General features: G+C 39.4%; 1 protein-coding gene across 1 annotated transcript in view; it reads right to left on the reverse strand.

Moving 5' to 3' along the window:
• The window catches only part of ppp1r9ba (protein phosphatase 1, regulatory subunit 9Ba), a 473,359-nt gene that overhangs the window by 255,581 nt on the left and 198,947 nt on the right, over window positions 1-18,831 (reverse strand). Inside the window, exons 8-10 of the mRNA XM_068013062.1 lie at window positions 16,542-16,771; window positions 10,578-10,674; window positions 4,393-4,437 (exon numbers count right to left, since the gene is read on the reverse strand). Coding sequence (XP_067869163.1) covers window positions 4,393-4,437; window positions 10,578-10,674; window positions 16,542-16,771 — 372 coding nt within the window. The remainder of the gene's footprint in view (window positions 1-4,392; window positions 4,438-10,577; window positions 10,675-16,541; window positions 16,772-18,831) is intronic.

Consider the following 18,831-nt stretch of genomic DNA (forward strand, 5'->3'; position numbering starts at 1 on the left):
ACCTCACTGACACTGTTGGGATTTACAGCTCCTTCACATTTTTGTTTTAATGTCCATGCCACAAAAATAATTTAAAAATCCAGATCTTGTTAGTAAAATGATAATACTAGTAAAAAGTGACAGGCCACTTCCTTTAAGTAATGAAACCTGAATAAGGACAATATATAAACTTAAAAGGGCACATCCTATAAAAGTGGTATTGTCAACTTTATTCTGTGCTGTTTGACTTCATGCTACACTTCATTAGAAGATATGATAAAATAAGTTCAGATATGTTTAATATACATTCAAAATAAAGTAGGTTTTGAGAGATGACATTCAATTTTAACACAGGGCGGAACATTATGAGGAGCCTACCTATCATTAGCAAGACATCCTACAAACATTAAGAGCATATTAGTTCCCATCATATTCTTGAAACAAACTTTATATGATCCTTGTGATACTACTAAAGAATCTATTGGACAAGTGTAATTATAGTAAAAAGAAACAGAAAGTTAATAATTTCATATAAGCTAGATAATACCTTTTAACAGGAAATTTAATTAACATTCAACTAACATGGTTGAAAGCCATAAAAGAAACAGTTTAACTTTGCTGAAGTTTGTATACATTTCACCAAATACAATTATCACATATACACAAGTGAAATCAATCAATCGCAATAAAATCTCAAACACTGTGCACAGAGCTTACGCAAACCAGTTGGCTGCTGAAACCTCTAAACTGTAACAATCGGCAGCAAAAAGCATCCATGTATGCGTTTATCAAAAGCCCAATATGACTCAGTGCTTTCTACCTCTGTCCCCAACTGAAGGAGGAACTGGCAGGTCAAAACAAGGATCTGAATTGAATTAGACACGTAGCTTGCTGCATAAGCTTCATATTTCAAATGTTTGTCTGCGAATGTTCATTGTAATATCCAGTAAAATTGAGAGGCATTTCTGTGTTCATCAAGGTGAGGGATGTCAGTGCCAGTGGAATATTTTGCTACTTTTTGCCCCTGTATTAACATGAAGCACTCCCAGGACATGAATAAGATGTAGAATCATGCTTCCCCTGCACCGTTATTACAATGTCCCTTAACCATTTTGTACATCAGCCATCCTATGACCTATCGCTGAATATGATTTGTAATTTAATGTTAATTATTGCAGAAAAGTAACCAATTTTCTGCTATTGGCTCATGCTTACCAGGAAATGGGTTCAGAATGTCCAAAGTCATCTCACTTTAAACCTTTAGAGGCAGAGAAAGGCTCGGCAAGGTTCAAAATCAGGTTCGTGAGGTGAAAGGACAATGCGATATCACAAAGCACCACCCAGTCCCTTCTAACATATTATTGACCACTTCACTGAAGGTGGGAAATCACAATTTATAAATAACAGCAATTCATAAATTTTCTGTTTCCAAAAAAAACATTCCCCCACTACTCCTCTCAATCTGCCAGCCACTGGCAAGCTCCCTTCTTTGCATGGAAGGATTAAGCAGATTGGGGCAAACTAATCGTTGCCAGCTTTCTTTCGCTGAGGTGTATTAAGAGACTGCAAGGTTCCTCCTCCAGTGGGTCAGCTGACCACCTGGAAAACTCAATCACTGAGTGTAACAAAATTCAAATAAGAAAAATCACGTGACAGTGGAAATTGTGATTTGATCTTGGGCTTATGATGTGTCCAGTGCTCTACCCCAACAGGTACTGCCTGCCTTTTTATTCTAAGGTTTCAACTGGCCTCAAGGGTAGCAAAAACTACGGGACTGCTATTATGGCCCAAATGATAATGTTCGATCACTTACATAACCTTCCAGGACTCTGAGCATGTCGCTAATGATGTGCTTGGAGTGCTCGGGCAAGAATTCAGGGCACCAGCAGCCAGTAAACGGCTGTGCTGCAAGGACGATATTGTGGTGTGGATGGAGAGAGCCTTGGGGCACAAGCTCGAAAGACCAACTATATAGGGACATCAGGGATTTTAAAAAAATTGGTGGCTTCTTTTAGTGCTTATTCCAAATGGGGCGGGTACATAATCTGGATACTTCTTGGGCCTAATGAACCATGTTCACTGCTTGTGTGCAGGCTCACAGCAGTCTTCCCTTCGGCCACTTGCACAGGGGTGCATTGGGTACCTCAGGAGCATTGTACGTCTCAGGCCTTCACGCTCAATAATAAAGGTAACAGGGGCCCCTACATCTTCAGTGCTGGTTACAAACAATGCTTATCTGGTTAAATACTAACGTTTTTAACTTAAATGATTGTAACAGTTTCTGCACAGTCTAATCATCTAAAACACTTCAGTTTAGATGTTATTTCAATTTTTATCCATTTTGTAGCCTTCTGAAACAGTTCCTTGTTACAACACACTACTTTCTAGTGTTGTTGCGTTCAGTAACGACACCTCATGCTATAAAAAGAACAAATACTATACACAGTTGAATATAAAAAGGTTGTTTGTTGAGTGTTTTCTGCAGGAACTCAACAGTTTTATGATCAATAATTAATATGAAACTCAACTATGTACAGTATTTGTTGGGTAATGGAATATCACTCATCTGGTAGTGCTAACGTGTAGATAGTGTCTAAATGCCAGCTCCTAAATGTACAATCTATACATTTTGTAGGCTGGGCAAGCTGAATATCCAGCATATCACAGTAGCTGGTACTGAGATGGGGACCAGATGTGCTGGTAATGGATGAAAGGGTACCCATCTGTTTAGCTTTTCAGATAGGTATAGCAGCTGTACAAATGGCACGTCCTCCCACACAAATAGCAATTACCTCCACACCATGCTACACAGACTCCCGTGTTAAATTAGTTGTAATGTGTACTCTTTTCTTCACTCTTGCTGGCATGGTAACAAGCCGGAAATAAAACTCTGGACTCTTTCACACATCTGAGTGTTATTAAGCTCTCTGAAGATTCATGTATTCTCCCTTTTCATGTGACTCAAGCCATCTGCTTTTGTCTTGATTATGGAGATACTTCCATCCCATCTGAACTTGGTAAACAAGGGGCCCTAGTTATTTAACACATGATAGGCAAGCTGGAGAACTGTTTTTCTCTAGGGCATAAACCTGTCATGATAAATGGGTAGAGTGAGTTAAACTTGGTTTTAAAAAATATTCTATGCTGGAATGGTTTGATAAATATATTCCTTGCACTACCATCCTCCACCCTGTGGAGAAGTCATTCAATCACGATATCAGACTCTTTAGCATCTGTAATACACAGCTCTAGAAACTGATTGGACCATGTAACATCCTTTTTTACAGTGCAGCCCTGTCATTTTTTTTGTTCTTCTTACATTTTATACTACAAATTACATGGACTTCAGCTATACATCTACACAAACACTCAGCTTAATTTCTGTACATATGTAATGACAATTAAGTGGGAAGATCTACCAAATATGGCACAATGAATAACAATAGGAATGAATGATAAAGCTTGGTAGACCCAAGATAAGCATGGAATAAGGAAGCAGATACTTTGAAAAACAGCCAAATACCATTAATGCAATATTTTCAGTATCTTTAACTTAGCAACCATCTACTTCATTAGTCCATTACAATGACACTATTCAACTTTACATTCCAAATTTACTATACAAGTTGTTTAAATCCACTTCATATTCACTTGTTCAGTAACAAAGTAATGAAATTTGGTTTATTTTTTAAAAATTATATGTCTAATAACAATCTTCGTTAAGACAGTAACTGGTACCGTCACACTATGCAGATATAAAATGACACATCACTGAAGTGAAAATATCATTATTATGATACTTTTTCATTACAGAATAAAATGAAAAGATAAAAGAATTATGGTTTATACTGATTTGCAAAAAGAAATCACATATGTAACAAGAAAAAATACACTACTGGTTTCACCTGCCTTTGATTTCAGTCGTCAAAAAGACTTGTGCATTCTCATTCATGACATAATGACAGGTTACACCTCTTGGTACTCTTAAAGTAATAGCTGACTGACAGCAACCTTGCAATTTACTTTTGTAATGATGGTGCCCTCGATGAACATTCATTTGTTAGAATTTTTTGATTTCTTTTATAAACTACATAAACTGAATGGGAAATTACTAGTTCTGTGGCTTGAGAAGCAAGTCCAATCCTAGTGCAGACCAGTTCATTGCAGCCCATTCCTGCTTCACTGAGCATCTCTGATTTGGCCATCTGTTTGAAAGTGACTCGGCAAATTGTTATATGTAAGACAACAATGCAAAAATTCCCTTAAACACAATCTCTTGCACTGAATGCAACTGGTACAAACCTTCCAGAGGAAAACAAACAGGAAAAGTCAAGTTTTCAAGGCCTGTTGCTTCAACATGAAGGTTTTGTTTAAAGTACAGGTGATGTAAAGTCATCTTCGCATCTAAATTGCATTGGAATTTTTCATTGATTCTAAACTTGTCTCCAATTCTGTAACCTGTGAAAAAGAAATGATAAGAATATGCAAATAAATACATACAATTCTTTTAAATATATAAGTAATCTAATTCCAGTCCTTTGGCTACGCCATCCTCTAACTGGCTGTTAGGCCGGAGTGTACATATGTGCAGGATAATTTGCTTCCTCTTACTGACAGAAATAGGAATTAGATCATTCAGCCCCCTCAGGTCTGTTTAATTAAACGCCATTAAATTAGATCACAGTTGGCATCTGCATCTTAACTCTATTTACCTGCTTTGGTTCCATATCCCTTGATAGTATTACCACATTTCCACACTATCCTTTGTGTGAAGAAATGCTCCTGACTTCATCCCTGAACAGCCTAACTCTAATTTTAAGGTTATCCCCCTTGTTCTGGACTCCCCACCAGAGGAAATAGTTTCACTCCCTCTAGTCTATGAAATCCTTCAATCACTTTAAACACCGCAACTAGATTACCTGTTAAATCTTCCATGCTGAAGGGAAATACAAGCCTTGTCTACACAACCTGTCCTTGTAATTTAACCCTTTTAGCCCTGGTATCATTCTGATGAAGCTGCTCTGCACCCCCCCCCCCCCCCCCCAAAGGCTAATATATCCTTCCTGAGGTGTGGTGCCTAGAACTGAATGCTTTACTCCGGATTTGGTCCAACCAAAGCTTCAAACAACACAAGCATAAAATCCAACCATTTTGTATTCCAGGCCACTTGAGATAAAGCCTAACATTCCATCAGCTTTTTTTTTTGGCAATTTTTTGTACCTGGAAATGAAATAAGAAATGAAAGGATTTGGACTTTTCCAGGGTGAAAGAGACAAATAATAGTGATGCTTTTCCAACAGCTATAATTCCAGTTATAAAGTACATTTTCTTTCCAACAAACTTCCAATAAAAAAAGACTTGCATTTATATAGCGCTCCTTTCATGGCCTCAAGATGTCGCAAAGTGCTTCACAGCCAATGAAGTAGTTTGGAAGGGTCGTTTCTGTTGTAACGCAAGAACTGTAAGAATTTTTCCAATTTTACACTTTGCCTGGATCAGACCATATGCAGGCCAGCATCCTGCCTTGATTTAAACACTTGTCTAAGCACAGTTGTTAATTGTGGCTACTGCCGTAATTTAATTTCAACGCACTTCTTAGAAGATGGTAGGAAAATGACAGCTGGCTTAGCAGATTGGAATAGGCTGATCAGCACAAGATGTAGGTCTGTGATTGCTGAAGTCTAGATTGACGTGGTGAGAGCTGTGTGACTCGCTACCTGCCTCTCTCATGGAGTCAAACCTCGAAACAGCATAAATCTCTTAAGAAGTGTTATATTCTATTTCCATTTAGAACTGATATATAAGTAGAAGAATAAATCAGAAATTTCATTTACACCTCAAATTTTAACTCGGCTGAGTGGATCCCTTACCATTCAGACACCTATTACCACATGCAAAGGTTGTGATTAAATGGTCCAGATTATTGAAGGATATGTCTGAAAGATAACGCACTGAGTAGTAAACACCTTACTGAGGCGACAAACCTGAGGAGATCAACTGTGAAAAGTTAAATAGAAATCGAAAGGCTCTGAGAAATAAATCAGTGTGTTGAATTCCAAGTCTTATCAGAACTGACGCAATAGTAAAATATGCATTAAGCCATGCAATTCAAATTAATTTATGTGCGAAGGAGTCAAAGATTAACTAACTAGTTGTGGTTGAGGAAAGCAGGGCACCGAAGGGAGATGTCAGGTAAGCACTGATATAACGTAATGCAAACCACAGAGCATGGTGCCTGATAAGCACTAGATAAGCATAAGGAACACATGCCAAAGAGAAAGGTGAGTAAAGTATTGTGCCAGCAAGCACCAAAAGAGACTGGACAGGTTTTCCCAGGAGCAAGAGATTCCTGGGTTTTGAAAATAAGTCTATGGCAAGCCAAGTGAAAAAATATTCAAGACCCTCATGGTGACCCATTGCATGAGGCAGAAACAAGACAGCAGAAATACACATATATTGTGTGAGAATTTTCCTGATTCTCCTCAGCCCAAATTCCAGGGAAACAGCACAAGCAGCTGTTTCCCTGGAGTCTCTGAAGATCTTGCACTGAAATTAAAGTGGATAATTAGAATGACGGCCCCTATCACCCATGGGAATTCCAGCGTATATATTTAAATATTTTTGTCAATATATATTCATGTCATGAACAATCTTATATAAAATTTCTTTTGATTAAGTATTTTTGAAATTCCACATATTCTCATTCCTCTGAGTTATACCATCTCATGTCACTCCAGATGAATAGCTGGTGTAGATACCTCATTGTAAGTCTTTTTCTTTGAATACACTCAGGGGAAGTATGATATATACAATACTGCAGAACAGTAGATGGTCACTCTACTCTGGAATGATCTGGATGCTAGATTTATTTCACAGGTAGTTTGTCCCTCTCTGTTCCTGAAAATTGAAAGCTTATTTAAAAAAAAACGAAACTGTACTCATTGTCCCCGAGCACAGGATCTATATTGGTTTATTCTGCTGCACAATTTTCTTCAATAGTACTCCTTGAAAAAATTAAAAAACTGCAGAACAAAAGGAGATATTGCCCTGTTATTCAGCAGCTGCATTAGGGATTAGATTTGAGATATAAAATTTATTATTAATAATAAAAGCAATCACTTAGAAAAAAGGGAGTAGAGATAAGTCTGAGGCATTTTGCTGGATGAAAATCGATAAAAAAGGTATTTAAATAGACAATATGCAGCATATATGTAACCTTGCTAATGGTGCATGTGGGTTGGAGAATTGTAATTGTAATGTTATACTGTTATAATGTAATACTATCCTAGTGTTGGAGCCTCAAAAATGACCCCATCTCTACAAATATGAAAGAGGTTTGATTTTATCACTTGAAACAAAAGACCCCAATAATTATGTTAAAGCACCCATTTGATTACCTAGAATAGACAGCGTGCATCCCTGTTTATTTAACACAATTAACACAGTAGCATTATAGGGAATTTATCCCGAGAGTGGCATCCTGCAGCTTTCCAGACCCTATGCCATTTGGTTACTGCTTTGTCAACCTTTCATTGTTGACCCTGTAAAAAAAGCTTCTATAATTTTGATATCTCTATTAGATTCCTACTTAACCTTTTATGTTCCAGTTTTTCTTCATACTTATAAACTTTCACTCTTTCTGTTATTCCAGTAAATTTTCACTCAACCCTTTCCCTAGTTCTAATATCTTTCCTATAATGGAAAAAAAACATTGGTTGGGGTGTAAAATGTACAGTTGATCCAACCGTATCAACACCACGGATAGCAGAGCAAGGCAGAGGAACTAGTCTGGTTTAGCTGAAGCCCAATGCTTATCCTAGAACTTGTAGTTGCATTGCTGTTTATTCATGTCAACTTTATGGTGAAATTAGTGAACAGGAAAACAGACCTTGGTGTCTGCTGGCTGTTTTCCAATAAATCATAGCCTAGAAATGACAATTGCCAATATCAGTGGGTCATTGGTTACGTAGTACATTCACATGACATTCTTCCATTAGTTGATGCAACTGTTAAACTATTTTTTTTTAATGGTTCAGTCTTTCTGCCGAAATGGCAGACAAAGAAATATTACACAAATGCATTAAGTACTCATCTGCCAATATTACCAGCAGCAGATTCCAGATGTATGTGCAAATCCCTGCAGCACAATTGCCTTGCTCTTTCTGAAAACGGGAAGGTTTCATTTGCTAGATAGTGAGTTTAAAGCAATCACTGAGCGATGCCACAAACACTAACACTGCTGACGTCCAAATGCCCTTTGAAGTTTCAAAGTCCGTACAGGTTTTCTATCACTCAGCATTTAATTCATTGTTTTGGAAAATGATTAATGTCGATAGTGTCATGGAAATTGGCGTCGAAAGTGGCAGAATCTGTGCTGGGAGCACAGCCTTGCTGAACTTATCTATAGCGTAATCCTGTTATACTTTGACCCTTACTATTTTAAAAGTAGAAAACATTTTGCTTCAGAATTTGAGGAGTATAAACCAATTCAGGGTGTTATAAGATTGCAATTCTCCTGGGTTGCTCGCACAATATTGTGTTAAATGTTTATGTTCCTGTATACTGCTCCAGCTGAAGTTGCTGGTATTAAGTGTGTTTGGAGACACAAATGTATGTGCATCATGAACGCTGAACGCCTTTCGGTTCTGAAAGGGATAATCATCAGAAGTTAACCAAAGGCAAAGCATTGTTCAGCTGAGAGTGGGCTTGCAGCATTATACCAGTGAACCTTGCACATTGCCAGACTTTATTGTTTGCATTATCTGCTTATAATTTATAACCACATGGCCTGTGATTTCTATGGGTGGCTAGGGAAGTACTTTTGAATTGTAATTAAAAGATTATACTATTGCAAAACAGGGATGAATGGAATATGTAAGATCCAAAAAGAAACATACAGCTATGGTAACAGTAATTATATCCCAGAGATAAGAGTGCCCTCCAGTGGACATCCTTCAGTTGAACAGTGGGCTTCACTTTCAATATCCTATTCTTAATGAGTTTCAAAATAGTTATGACGCATTGTGCATGTTAGTGTCCTGACATGCTGTGCCATACAATTAAATATCAAGTGGGGCATATAACAAGTGACTAATGCCTGTTTTACGCTCAGTCCGCAAGCAGGACCCTGAGCTTCCGGTTGCTTGCCATTTCAACACTCCCCCCTGCTCTCATGCTCACATCTCTGTCCTGGGATTGCTGCAGTGTTCCAGTGAACATCAATGCAAGCTCGAGGAACAGCATCTCATCTACCGATTAGGCACACTACAGCCTGCCGGACTGAACATTGAGTTCAATAATTTCAGAGCATGACAGCCCCCCATTTTACTTTCATTTTTAGTTATTTTTTCTTCCTTTTTTTTACATTCCTTTTTACATTTTTTACAATCTTTTTTTGCATTTATTTCATTTCATCTTAGTTTGTTCAGTTTGCTTACCCACTGTTTTTTTCAGGTTGTTTTTCTTCAGGTTTGCACTTGCTGCTGTTCAATATTCAGTGTATTCACACCTAATCTGTACTAATGCTTTGTCTTTCAACACACCATTAACATATTGTTTGCCTTTGCTCCGTGACCTTTTGGTCAGCTATGTGGCCTGGTCCAATCTGCACCTTCTCCTTTGTTATCTCTTGCCCCACCCCCACCTCACTTGTTTATAATCTGTGACTTTTCTAATATTTGTCAGTTCCGAAGAAGGGTCACTGACCCGAAACGTTAACTCTGCTTCTCTTTCCACAGATGCTGCCAGACCTGCTGAGTGATTCCAGCATTTCTTGTTTTTGTGCCTGTTTTACGGTACTGTCCAAAATAAATTTCTACCCAAGAGTGAATCCTCCTGGGATGAGGGGACTGTCCTGTGAGGAGAGATTGAGTAGAACGGGCCTATATTCTCTGGTGTTTAGAAGAATGAGAGATGATCTCATTGAAGTGTATAAAATTCTTGCTACAATTGAACAGGTTTTGGTGAGACCACATCTGAAGTACTGTGTGCAGTTTTGGTCTCCACATGTAAGAAAGGATATACTTGCATTGAAGGCGGTACAACGAAGGTTCACTATATTGGTCCCTGGGATGAGGGGGTTATCTATGATGACAGGCGGAGTAAATTGGGTCTATATTCTCTGGAGTTGAGAAGAATGAGAGGTGATCTCATTGAAACATATAATAAACATTTAAGGCTGAGATGAGAAGAAATTCTTTCACAGAGGGTTGTGAATCTTTGAAATTCTCTACTCCACTCCAGAGGATGCTCAGTCTATGAGTTTATTCAAGACTGAGATTGATAGCTTTTTGGGCACTAAGGGAATCAAGAGGTATGGCAATAGGGTGGGAAAGTGGAGTTGATGTAGAAGTTCAGCCTTGACCTTACTGAATGGTGGAGCGGGTTCGAGGGGCCGTATGGTCTACTCCTGTTTCTTATGTTCTTAAGTATTTTAAACTTAATTAGAACTTTTTAAAAGGGATATTTGAGGTATACAATATTGAGGTGTATGATAATATTTAAGGTAAACAATTAATGCATTCACAATTAAGATGTTTAAATGATTACATTTGTTACAAATGTCACTATATTCTACTGTTCGCAGTCTGGAAACATACCTTGCTCTGAAGTTTCTCAATCTCTTCTTTATGTGAATTTTCAGTTTCTTCTAATGTTCTCCTTTGTGCTGTTTCTTTTTTCAGAAATTCTATTTCCCTACAAAAAGTTCAAAAAGCCATGAAACAGAAATGAAAAACTCCAACTTGAGATTCCCAAAGTATGAGTTTCCTTTATCCACATGATGGTTAAAAACTCCGAAAGACAAAGCTTTAATGTGGTCCTATTGCATTCCTTTGTGTGCTATTGTTACATAGGTGGTAATTTACCGCCTGCATAAAAATAGTGCACACAGGATCATTGTTTGAGTGCATTAAATGTTCGTATACACACTTTGCAGATTGAAAGCTCTTTCCGAGCCTCTGTTCATACTATATTGGTTTTGATATTCTTCAACAGGATTGATGTATAATAAATACCTAACATTGCTCAAGCTCAAATAATTGCCCAAGTTGGAATATGTTTTGTAAGTTGTATGCAATTACCTATTCAATAAAATGTTCTGCAAGTAATTCCATCCACATATATAGAGATCAGAGATTGGCAGTAATACTGAAGTCTGCACTACTAGCCTAAAATTGACTAACAGATTGAACCCAACCAAGGACGCTGCAGATTTAACTTTGGTGTTCATCTGTACCTTTTCTAAGCATTTTCAGAAATTTTACGGACAGTTAATGTATTATAGCTAAGAAAAAATAGACTCGCAATTATACAGCGCCTTTCAAGACCCCAGGACATCCAAAAGGGCTTTAGGTTTGAAGTGCATGGTCACTATTGTGATGTAGGGACTACACTATTTTAATGTAGATAAATTCCATTAATGCACAAAATATTAGACACAATTATATTTGAACTGATCTCCTGTCTCACACCATGGGAAAGAATGAAGATGGAACACCGGAAATCTGTGCTTGGATTGATTATGTGTTTACATAGAATTGGGTAGTGGGGGGTTGAAGAGGGGGGAGTGAGTGGGAAGGGAATGGAACTGGTTTTGACCAAATTCAACTAAAAGCTGACTGAAAGATGCCATGGAAGCAAGATTGGCCAGGTGGAATGACACTTAACCTAGCTGGGCTCCTTCCCTGCAGGATCACAACAATGAGATACACTCAACTAGCAACTTAGTCGCCCACCGCTGAGTCACTGGCTTGCCTAGGATACTTGCCACAATAGAAAATTAATAAACCTTAGGATGGTCTAATTTGATTTTTGTGGGAGACAAAATAGCTAATAACTCTTCCGAATAGTCCTAATAGCTTAGGACTCTGCAAGCATGTACATAGTGAAATCATTATTCCGCTACTGACTTGAGTGGCAACAGATAAAACAAGGAGACAATTTCCTGATCCAAATAAGACTGGGAAATAACATTAGGTAACACCTAAAGATGACTCCTTAGGACCACCCTGTCAGAATGTGAAATCAATTATGGTTGGCCTAGCATGTAATTCATTGAAACTAATGTAAAAACAGCACGTTTCCATGTAAGAGACTTAAAACTCACATTGTCAGAGAATCAAATTATAGTACTTTAGCTTGTAAACAACTACGCAAAAGATCTCAAATGAGAACCAGTGAAGATTTGTGTCCAATTGCCAAATAGTTGGCACGAGACAGGTGATTCCCCAATAATCCAGCTTCACTTTTACAGGTCAGTACTCATGGAACTAACTGGCTGTACGCTTGATAAGAAGAAAGGACTGCAGCGGTTCAAGAAGGCAGCTCACCACCACCTTCTCAAGGGCAATTAGGGATGGGCAATAAATGCTGGCCTGGCCAGCGTCGCCCACATCCCATGAATGAATTTAAAAAAAAGAAAGTTCTCTGCCTCCCTTACTGTCTTCATCCAAATTTCTGCAGACTGAGTTGTGTCCCAGCTAGACAGGAAGCCAAACATTTGAGCCTGGGACCTCCCTCAGCGCTCCATGCCTAGGAATTGACAAGCTCAGCTGCCAATCAAGCCAGTTATTCCCCAGTAGGCTCGAATGAATGAAGGCATTCCAATCTATTAGGTGTTAATGTCACAATGTTCTGAAGTAAGGGCTGCAGCAGGCAATGCTATGGAAGTGGAAATAAGGAGTCTTTCTGATGAAGAGGATATGGGTTTGGAAATTCAGCTTGGGTTCGAATAGGATACTGAGGTTGTGGACAGCCTGGTTTTGCCTAAGACAGTGACTGGAAAGGGGGACAGAATCAATAGCAACTGTTAGAAAGTTTGTTGTATGGACCAAAAATGACATAATTTCACTGAAAGCAATATTCTGTTCATTCGTATACTGCTTATAAAGTAATCCAGTTTATTGGTTTATAATTGGCCTACTCTCACTAGCATGTTTGTTCGTTCACCTTTAGTAAGAGAGGAGAGGTGCACACAAGGGTATTTGTGAGATTACATTATCTAGTTTACACAATAAAGATTATGATTGTTATGATTGGTTATGTTATCTTTATGACTAGATATTAGGCAGTAAAGGTAAACTCCTGATCGTAGAAAATACAGGTCTACTTGAGAGAATACCTAGCGCACTAGGAATTTGTTAAAAGTCATGGAAATCTGACACAGATACAACACAAACCTGAATAGAGCTAGATTTTAAACCAATGTTGAAAAAATCTTTGGAATATGTGGGCCATCACATGAGATAGGGAAAAAGGACTTCTAGAACACGACTGAAAATTTGGTCCACAGTTCTCTTAGTGAATTCTCTGTGTGAACCATGCACGGTGCCTAAAATTGAGGACAGGAGATCCTCATATAACAATCATATAGAAATATTTGGTTCCAATGGTCCCTGCCCAAACTGTGGAAGGGCTTTGCTCCCATGAGTCAATGGGATCCAGCCTCAACTCATTGCCATTTTTCCAGTTGAATATATCTTCTGATCTTCTCATGGGATCAGAGGAAACAGATATAAAAACCTCTGTGTTCCACACTAACGTGGCCTCTCCCTTGAGGAGAAACGCAGGAGCAGATGGTTGTCTGGAAAGGTGAGCAAGTCCATCCCTGGAGCTGTTCACTCCTAAAGATCCAGCTGCATTAATGAGAAAGAACTGTGAGATGACTCACGTCTGCCACTGAATGTCGCTAATCCATATTCAGGGTCAGGAATTAATGGATTCTTTAGACTTAATGCAATCTGTCTTGTTCTGAGTAATGTCAGAAACATGGCACATCTATTCCCTATCGGTATGTTTTGCAAACCTGAAGCAAATTTGGCAAGATATCTTATTTAGATGGCAATTTATTCACCAATCAAATATTTCAGCAATTGTGAATGAGCAATTCCATTTTGCACTGTATTTAAACCCTTTGGTCGACATTGGTGCAGACATGTCACACTAACAAAGACGGCACTTCATTTGGTTCAATGCAGGTAAAGTTAATGCATGGTTCAATGCTGAAGGATGTACCATATTAGCAAAGCCAGCTGGGTCATGCTCTCTGTGGTCAGTGTAAAATTCTGATTTGTGCCTCAGCCTCTTGAATGCTAATTCTCCATTTGTTTTTCCTTGCCTTATTAGCTTCCTGTACAAGACTTCTCCTGTGCACCACGTGCAGCAAAATCAGAATTGAGTTTGTTATATATAGGGAAAAAGAAAATCTTCCCCTTATACTGCTGTTTTGGAATGAAATACTGGTTGCTGGTGTTACTATGAAACCTAAAGAGTGCCAAACCCAGCAGGGTGGTATGTCAACTCACCACATAAAGTGCAACATAAGGAGCAAAGAACTTTAGATGGGGGAAAAAAACTAAAGCAATGATGCAGGTCCTCAGGCTTTATTTGTCACAGGTACAGAAGATCATAACCTAGAAATTACTCTTGGCAATATTAGCAGATTGATGCATCACATTTGTGTGCAATTTATGTGTCTGCTAATTCAACTGGTAAGCACCTCTGCTAAATCAATGAACAGTGAAATGTGATATGAATGTGTTAAGCCTTTGTCTGCTTATAACCACAATAGTGCCTATGCTCATGCACGGCTCCACCTATCTGCTATGTTGGCACAACATTTTCATGTGTTTGCACAGCACGTGATTTTCCAAGAAGCTATCATGCTAAGCTCTATTCCTACAGTATGTGGAATCCATACATTCTGTTTGTATTCATAAAAGGGAATTAACAAGCTATTGATCAAAAATATGGACAACTGCATCCTCAGTTGCTCAACCCCTTCATCAGAATTGATCTTTTCTCTTTAAACAACGTTGTGTATTTCCATCCTTTCCTGTTTTTATTTAAAATTTCCACCATTTACAATCTTTTCCAATCATATAACGGACATCCTCCATGTGTAAGAGTACAATTTTAAGCCCCTACTCATGACTCCAATTGAGGCTATTAAATAATTTAATCCACTCCGTTTTGAAAATTACTGACACGCCATAATTTGTGTTTTGTAGCTGCTGATAAACCATATGAGCAAGATAGCAAGGAATGGTCTTTTAAATAAATAGAGTCATAGTCACAGAGAGATACAGCACTGAAACAGGCCCTTCGGCCCACCGAGTCTGTGCCGACCATCAACCACCCATTTATACTAATTTATACTGTAAATGTTTCGAAATAGGCTACAACTACTATATGTAATAAGCAGAATACTCAGTATTATGGGCACCAGCTAACGCAGAGTAGATTGGGCACCCTACACATCGGGCTGAATTTTACGCCGCCCCAGCGGGTTGGGTGGTGACGTGGGGGCAGCCTAAAATTGAGCGGGAGGCTCTGGAAGGCCTACCCACCCCACTTCCGCCTCCGGCCAAGTTTACGGCGCGGACAGGGAGTGGGAAACAGCCCGCCCACCCGAGGCCAATCAAGGCCCTTAAGTGGCCACTTAATGGCTATTTAAGGGCACTCGCCCGCCTCCATGGGTATTTTACCCGTGACAAACGGGTGTGCTGGGGACGTGAAAGGCCGCCCAGTGATAGCTGCTGGCCTTTCCTCGCCCCAGGAAGGGTGGGGGGGCATGGCAGTCAGGCAGAAGGTGCCCGATTGAGGGCTGCCTGCACCTCCTAACCCACCCCCGGGTCCCAAGACACCCCCCTTCCTCCAAATGACCACTCCAGCCTCACCAGGGAAGGACCGATCCCCCTGGTGAGGCAACCCCAACTTTCCTTCCCTCCAGGGTCCCTGGCATCGGCTGGACTGCAGTCCCAGCAGTGGCCACTGCTCCCGGTGACGCTGCTGGGACCAAGAGCTGCCGGCCAAAGATTGGCTGGCAGCTCACTGAGGTGGGACCTCCTTACTCAAGTTGGTGGAAGTCCCGCTTCGGGACAATTAAAGCCCGGGGACCCGTAAAATGCAGGACAGATCCCCCGGCTAGGCGGAAGCGGATTCTCCACCGACTTTCACGTCGGTGGCAAATTCCCGTCTGCCTAAGGTAAAATCCAGCCCATCATTTTCACTTGAGAACAAACAGCACTGCAGGGGCACACAATACACAGCAGCATTAGCCAACCTTTGCAGGTTTGAGCTCATTAGTTGCGTGGTTAGCAGCTAAAGAAGCAGCTCAGAAGGACTGTTGCAGGTTTTTTCAGATCAGATCTTCATTGCAGCAGTTTTTATAAAGCATGTGATTTCAAGAGAAGCAAACAGAGTAGCACAGCAATTTCCCGCAAGTGTGCTTAAAAAAACGGAACACTTTAATCTTCATTTAAAGCAATCTTCGGACACTAAAAACAATTTACATCCCTTTGATAACTAAAAGCACTCTCTATATTTGATGCATATTATAAACAGCTAAAGGTTTAGATTTTTGTCTTCATCGCCTGGACAGTAATGTCGTAGAGTAGGTCACTCGTCCGATGAAGAACTCAAGTGATTCTCACTTCATTTATCAGAATGATAATCAAGCATGTTTTACAATTGGCAGGAATCCACTCCAGTCGATTACCACCCTGGTGATGAAGATAAAAAAAGATCCCTGAATATGACCATACAGGAGAGGCATTTCTTACTTCTGCTGGTATTCCTTAATCAAGCGCTTTGCTTTGCTGTACTTTCTCTCCAAGGCCTGGTACTGAGCCTGTGTCTCTTTCAGATGTTCATCCACTGCTTGACAAAGAGTTTGGGCCTCCATCCAGTAACTCTCCAGCTTCTCCATACGCTCTTTGTTTTCCTCAACGCTTTGCTCAAGCTGAGCCTTTTCCATTCGCCAACGCATTTTTTCTTGCTCTGTTGAATGAAGCTGAACAAAGACAAAGAATGGGGAAAATAAACTTCAGTTTAGTCAGTAGCACCATGAAGGAGGGTAACTACTGAACAAAGCTACTCTCACATATAAAATATAAAGAGTGAAGGCAATATACATACCTAGTATTCAATATTAAGGTTACTTACATAAGGTTAGCATATGGGGAAATCAATGTGTACACTAATTTTAGAAGACTGGTTAACATGTTTGTGAGCAAATTTTCAACTGAGCTATTTTGATAAAGCCATTCATTGTTTAAAATAAGCAGATTAAAGATTTTGTCAGAAGGCAAATTTGTCACAAATGCATTAAGCAGGAAGGTAAAAAAAAAAACAGCTCATGTAGGAAATACAACACCTCTGAGTAGGCAGGGAATGGACATTAATATGAGAACTAATGGCCAAACTGTCAATTGAAGCATGATGTTCAGCTCAGCCCTTTAATCAGCTCCCTGTTCCGAGTATGGGACATGCTGCAACATTCATTATAACCATATTACCCCAGGAAAAATGACCTAACCACTAACGCTTCAGCTCCTTCCCAGCCTTTCTCATCTTTTCAGTTATCTTTCTAGATACCTTCCAGTCTGTTCTATCATAGCAAAAACCTGCCTACCAATGGCTGCAAGTGACAAGTCCTGCAGTTTTAGGGAAGCATGTTATTTGCTTATCATTAGATTGTAGCTTTCACACTTAAAGACATTGAAATGTGAATATTAGCACATGGAAGATTAACAAATGCATATTTGAGGTGCTGTCAGCATTTATTGCAAATATTTATGTTTTAGAGAAGTGCAGTGGTATTCGACAGAACCTAGTGATGAGTATGGATTCCTTGCATTGCTAGATTATGTTGCTATGGTTCATTACTGCCCCATGAGTTGGGAAATCACACTGGTCATGGGGTCACTCAGTGTGCGGAAGTTGATATACAATGACAGCCTAGTAATATAGATTTTTTAAAAACTTTGCACACAGGATGAAATTTTCCGTGAACCCAGGTCACAGGTGGGGTCTTCCACACAGCAAGGGTTTTCTTGGAAAATTGTGGATGCCTTTGATTTACTGTCTATTGATTTCATTGGTGGACCAATAAACCTGTTACTGTGTTGCAACACTCGAGGATTCTATGTAACAAAATATACCGTACAGAATGTTTAGCTCCATGCTGAATAGTTTATCTCCTCCACAAGTCTGTCTTTGAAAGGAGGAGCAAATGTACAATTTGTGGAGTCGCACCTCAGTCCTGCCACATAATTATTGGGTCAGTGCTTCTTAGCTCACTCCAGGGGCACAATTAGGAGCAAATATTAGCATCACTTTTCATTTGTACATAAACAGATATGAAACAGAAGTTTAGTTGTTTCTAATCATTTCAGTTGCACTTAAGTGTGATTTGATTACACATATAAACAATGCATATAAACAATTACAAGAGCAAAGAGATGAGCAGTTTGGAGCATCATGTAAATTCCAGTTAATGAGTTTTGCTTTTATCAGGTCTACATTTAAATGGGTTTTGCTTTGATACTAATAACAAATATGAAAAAAAAACTCTGTAAGCTAATTCTTGCAGTTTGAGAAGAGAGACGGCTGTACACAAAGTTGCCCAATGGAGGCTTCTGACCTTTCAGTACACAGAAATAATGAAATCAGGATTCACCACACACACTAATTTATACACAGGCATACAACTGCACCACGTTATCAGAAATGGATTTCAGTAAAACAGATTATGCCGCAAGGCAACATGGAACAGACCAGATGTTTCAAGTAGGACTTGGTGCAAGCTGAAAGTTTGAGTGCATGCCCAGCTCCATTTAGTCTTTCAGAGATTCACAATCCTGTGCAATAAAAATGGGCCGCAGAAAGGGAAAGAAACAGATGGCGGTGTGGAAAGCTAACAAGTCGATAGAGGTACAAAGAAAAAAGATTATGGCCTGAAAATTTACTGAGGCCAAGCTTTGCTGGCGTAAGGGCAGTGGAGCTGAACTCCTGCTCATCTTCACCCAAAGCCAGCAACCCTGTCTCAAATTCCGGAGACAATGCTATTTG

The sequence above is a fragment of the Heterodontus francisci genome, chromosome 33 (genome assembly GCF_036365525.1).
Source record: "Heterodontus francisci isolate sHetFra1 chromosome 33, sHetFra1.hap1, whole genome shotgun sequence".
In the NCBI taxonomy this organism is placed as follows: domain Eukaryota; kingdom Metazoa; phylum Chordata; class Chondrichthyes; order Heterodontiformes; family Heterodontidae; genus Heterodontus; species Heterodontus francisci.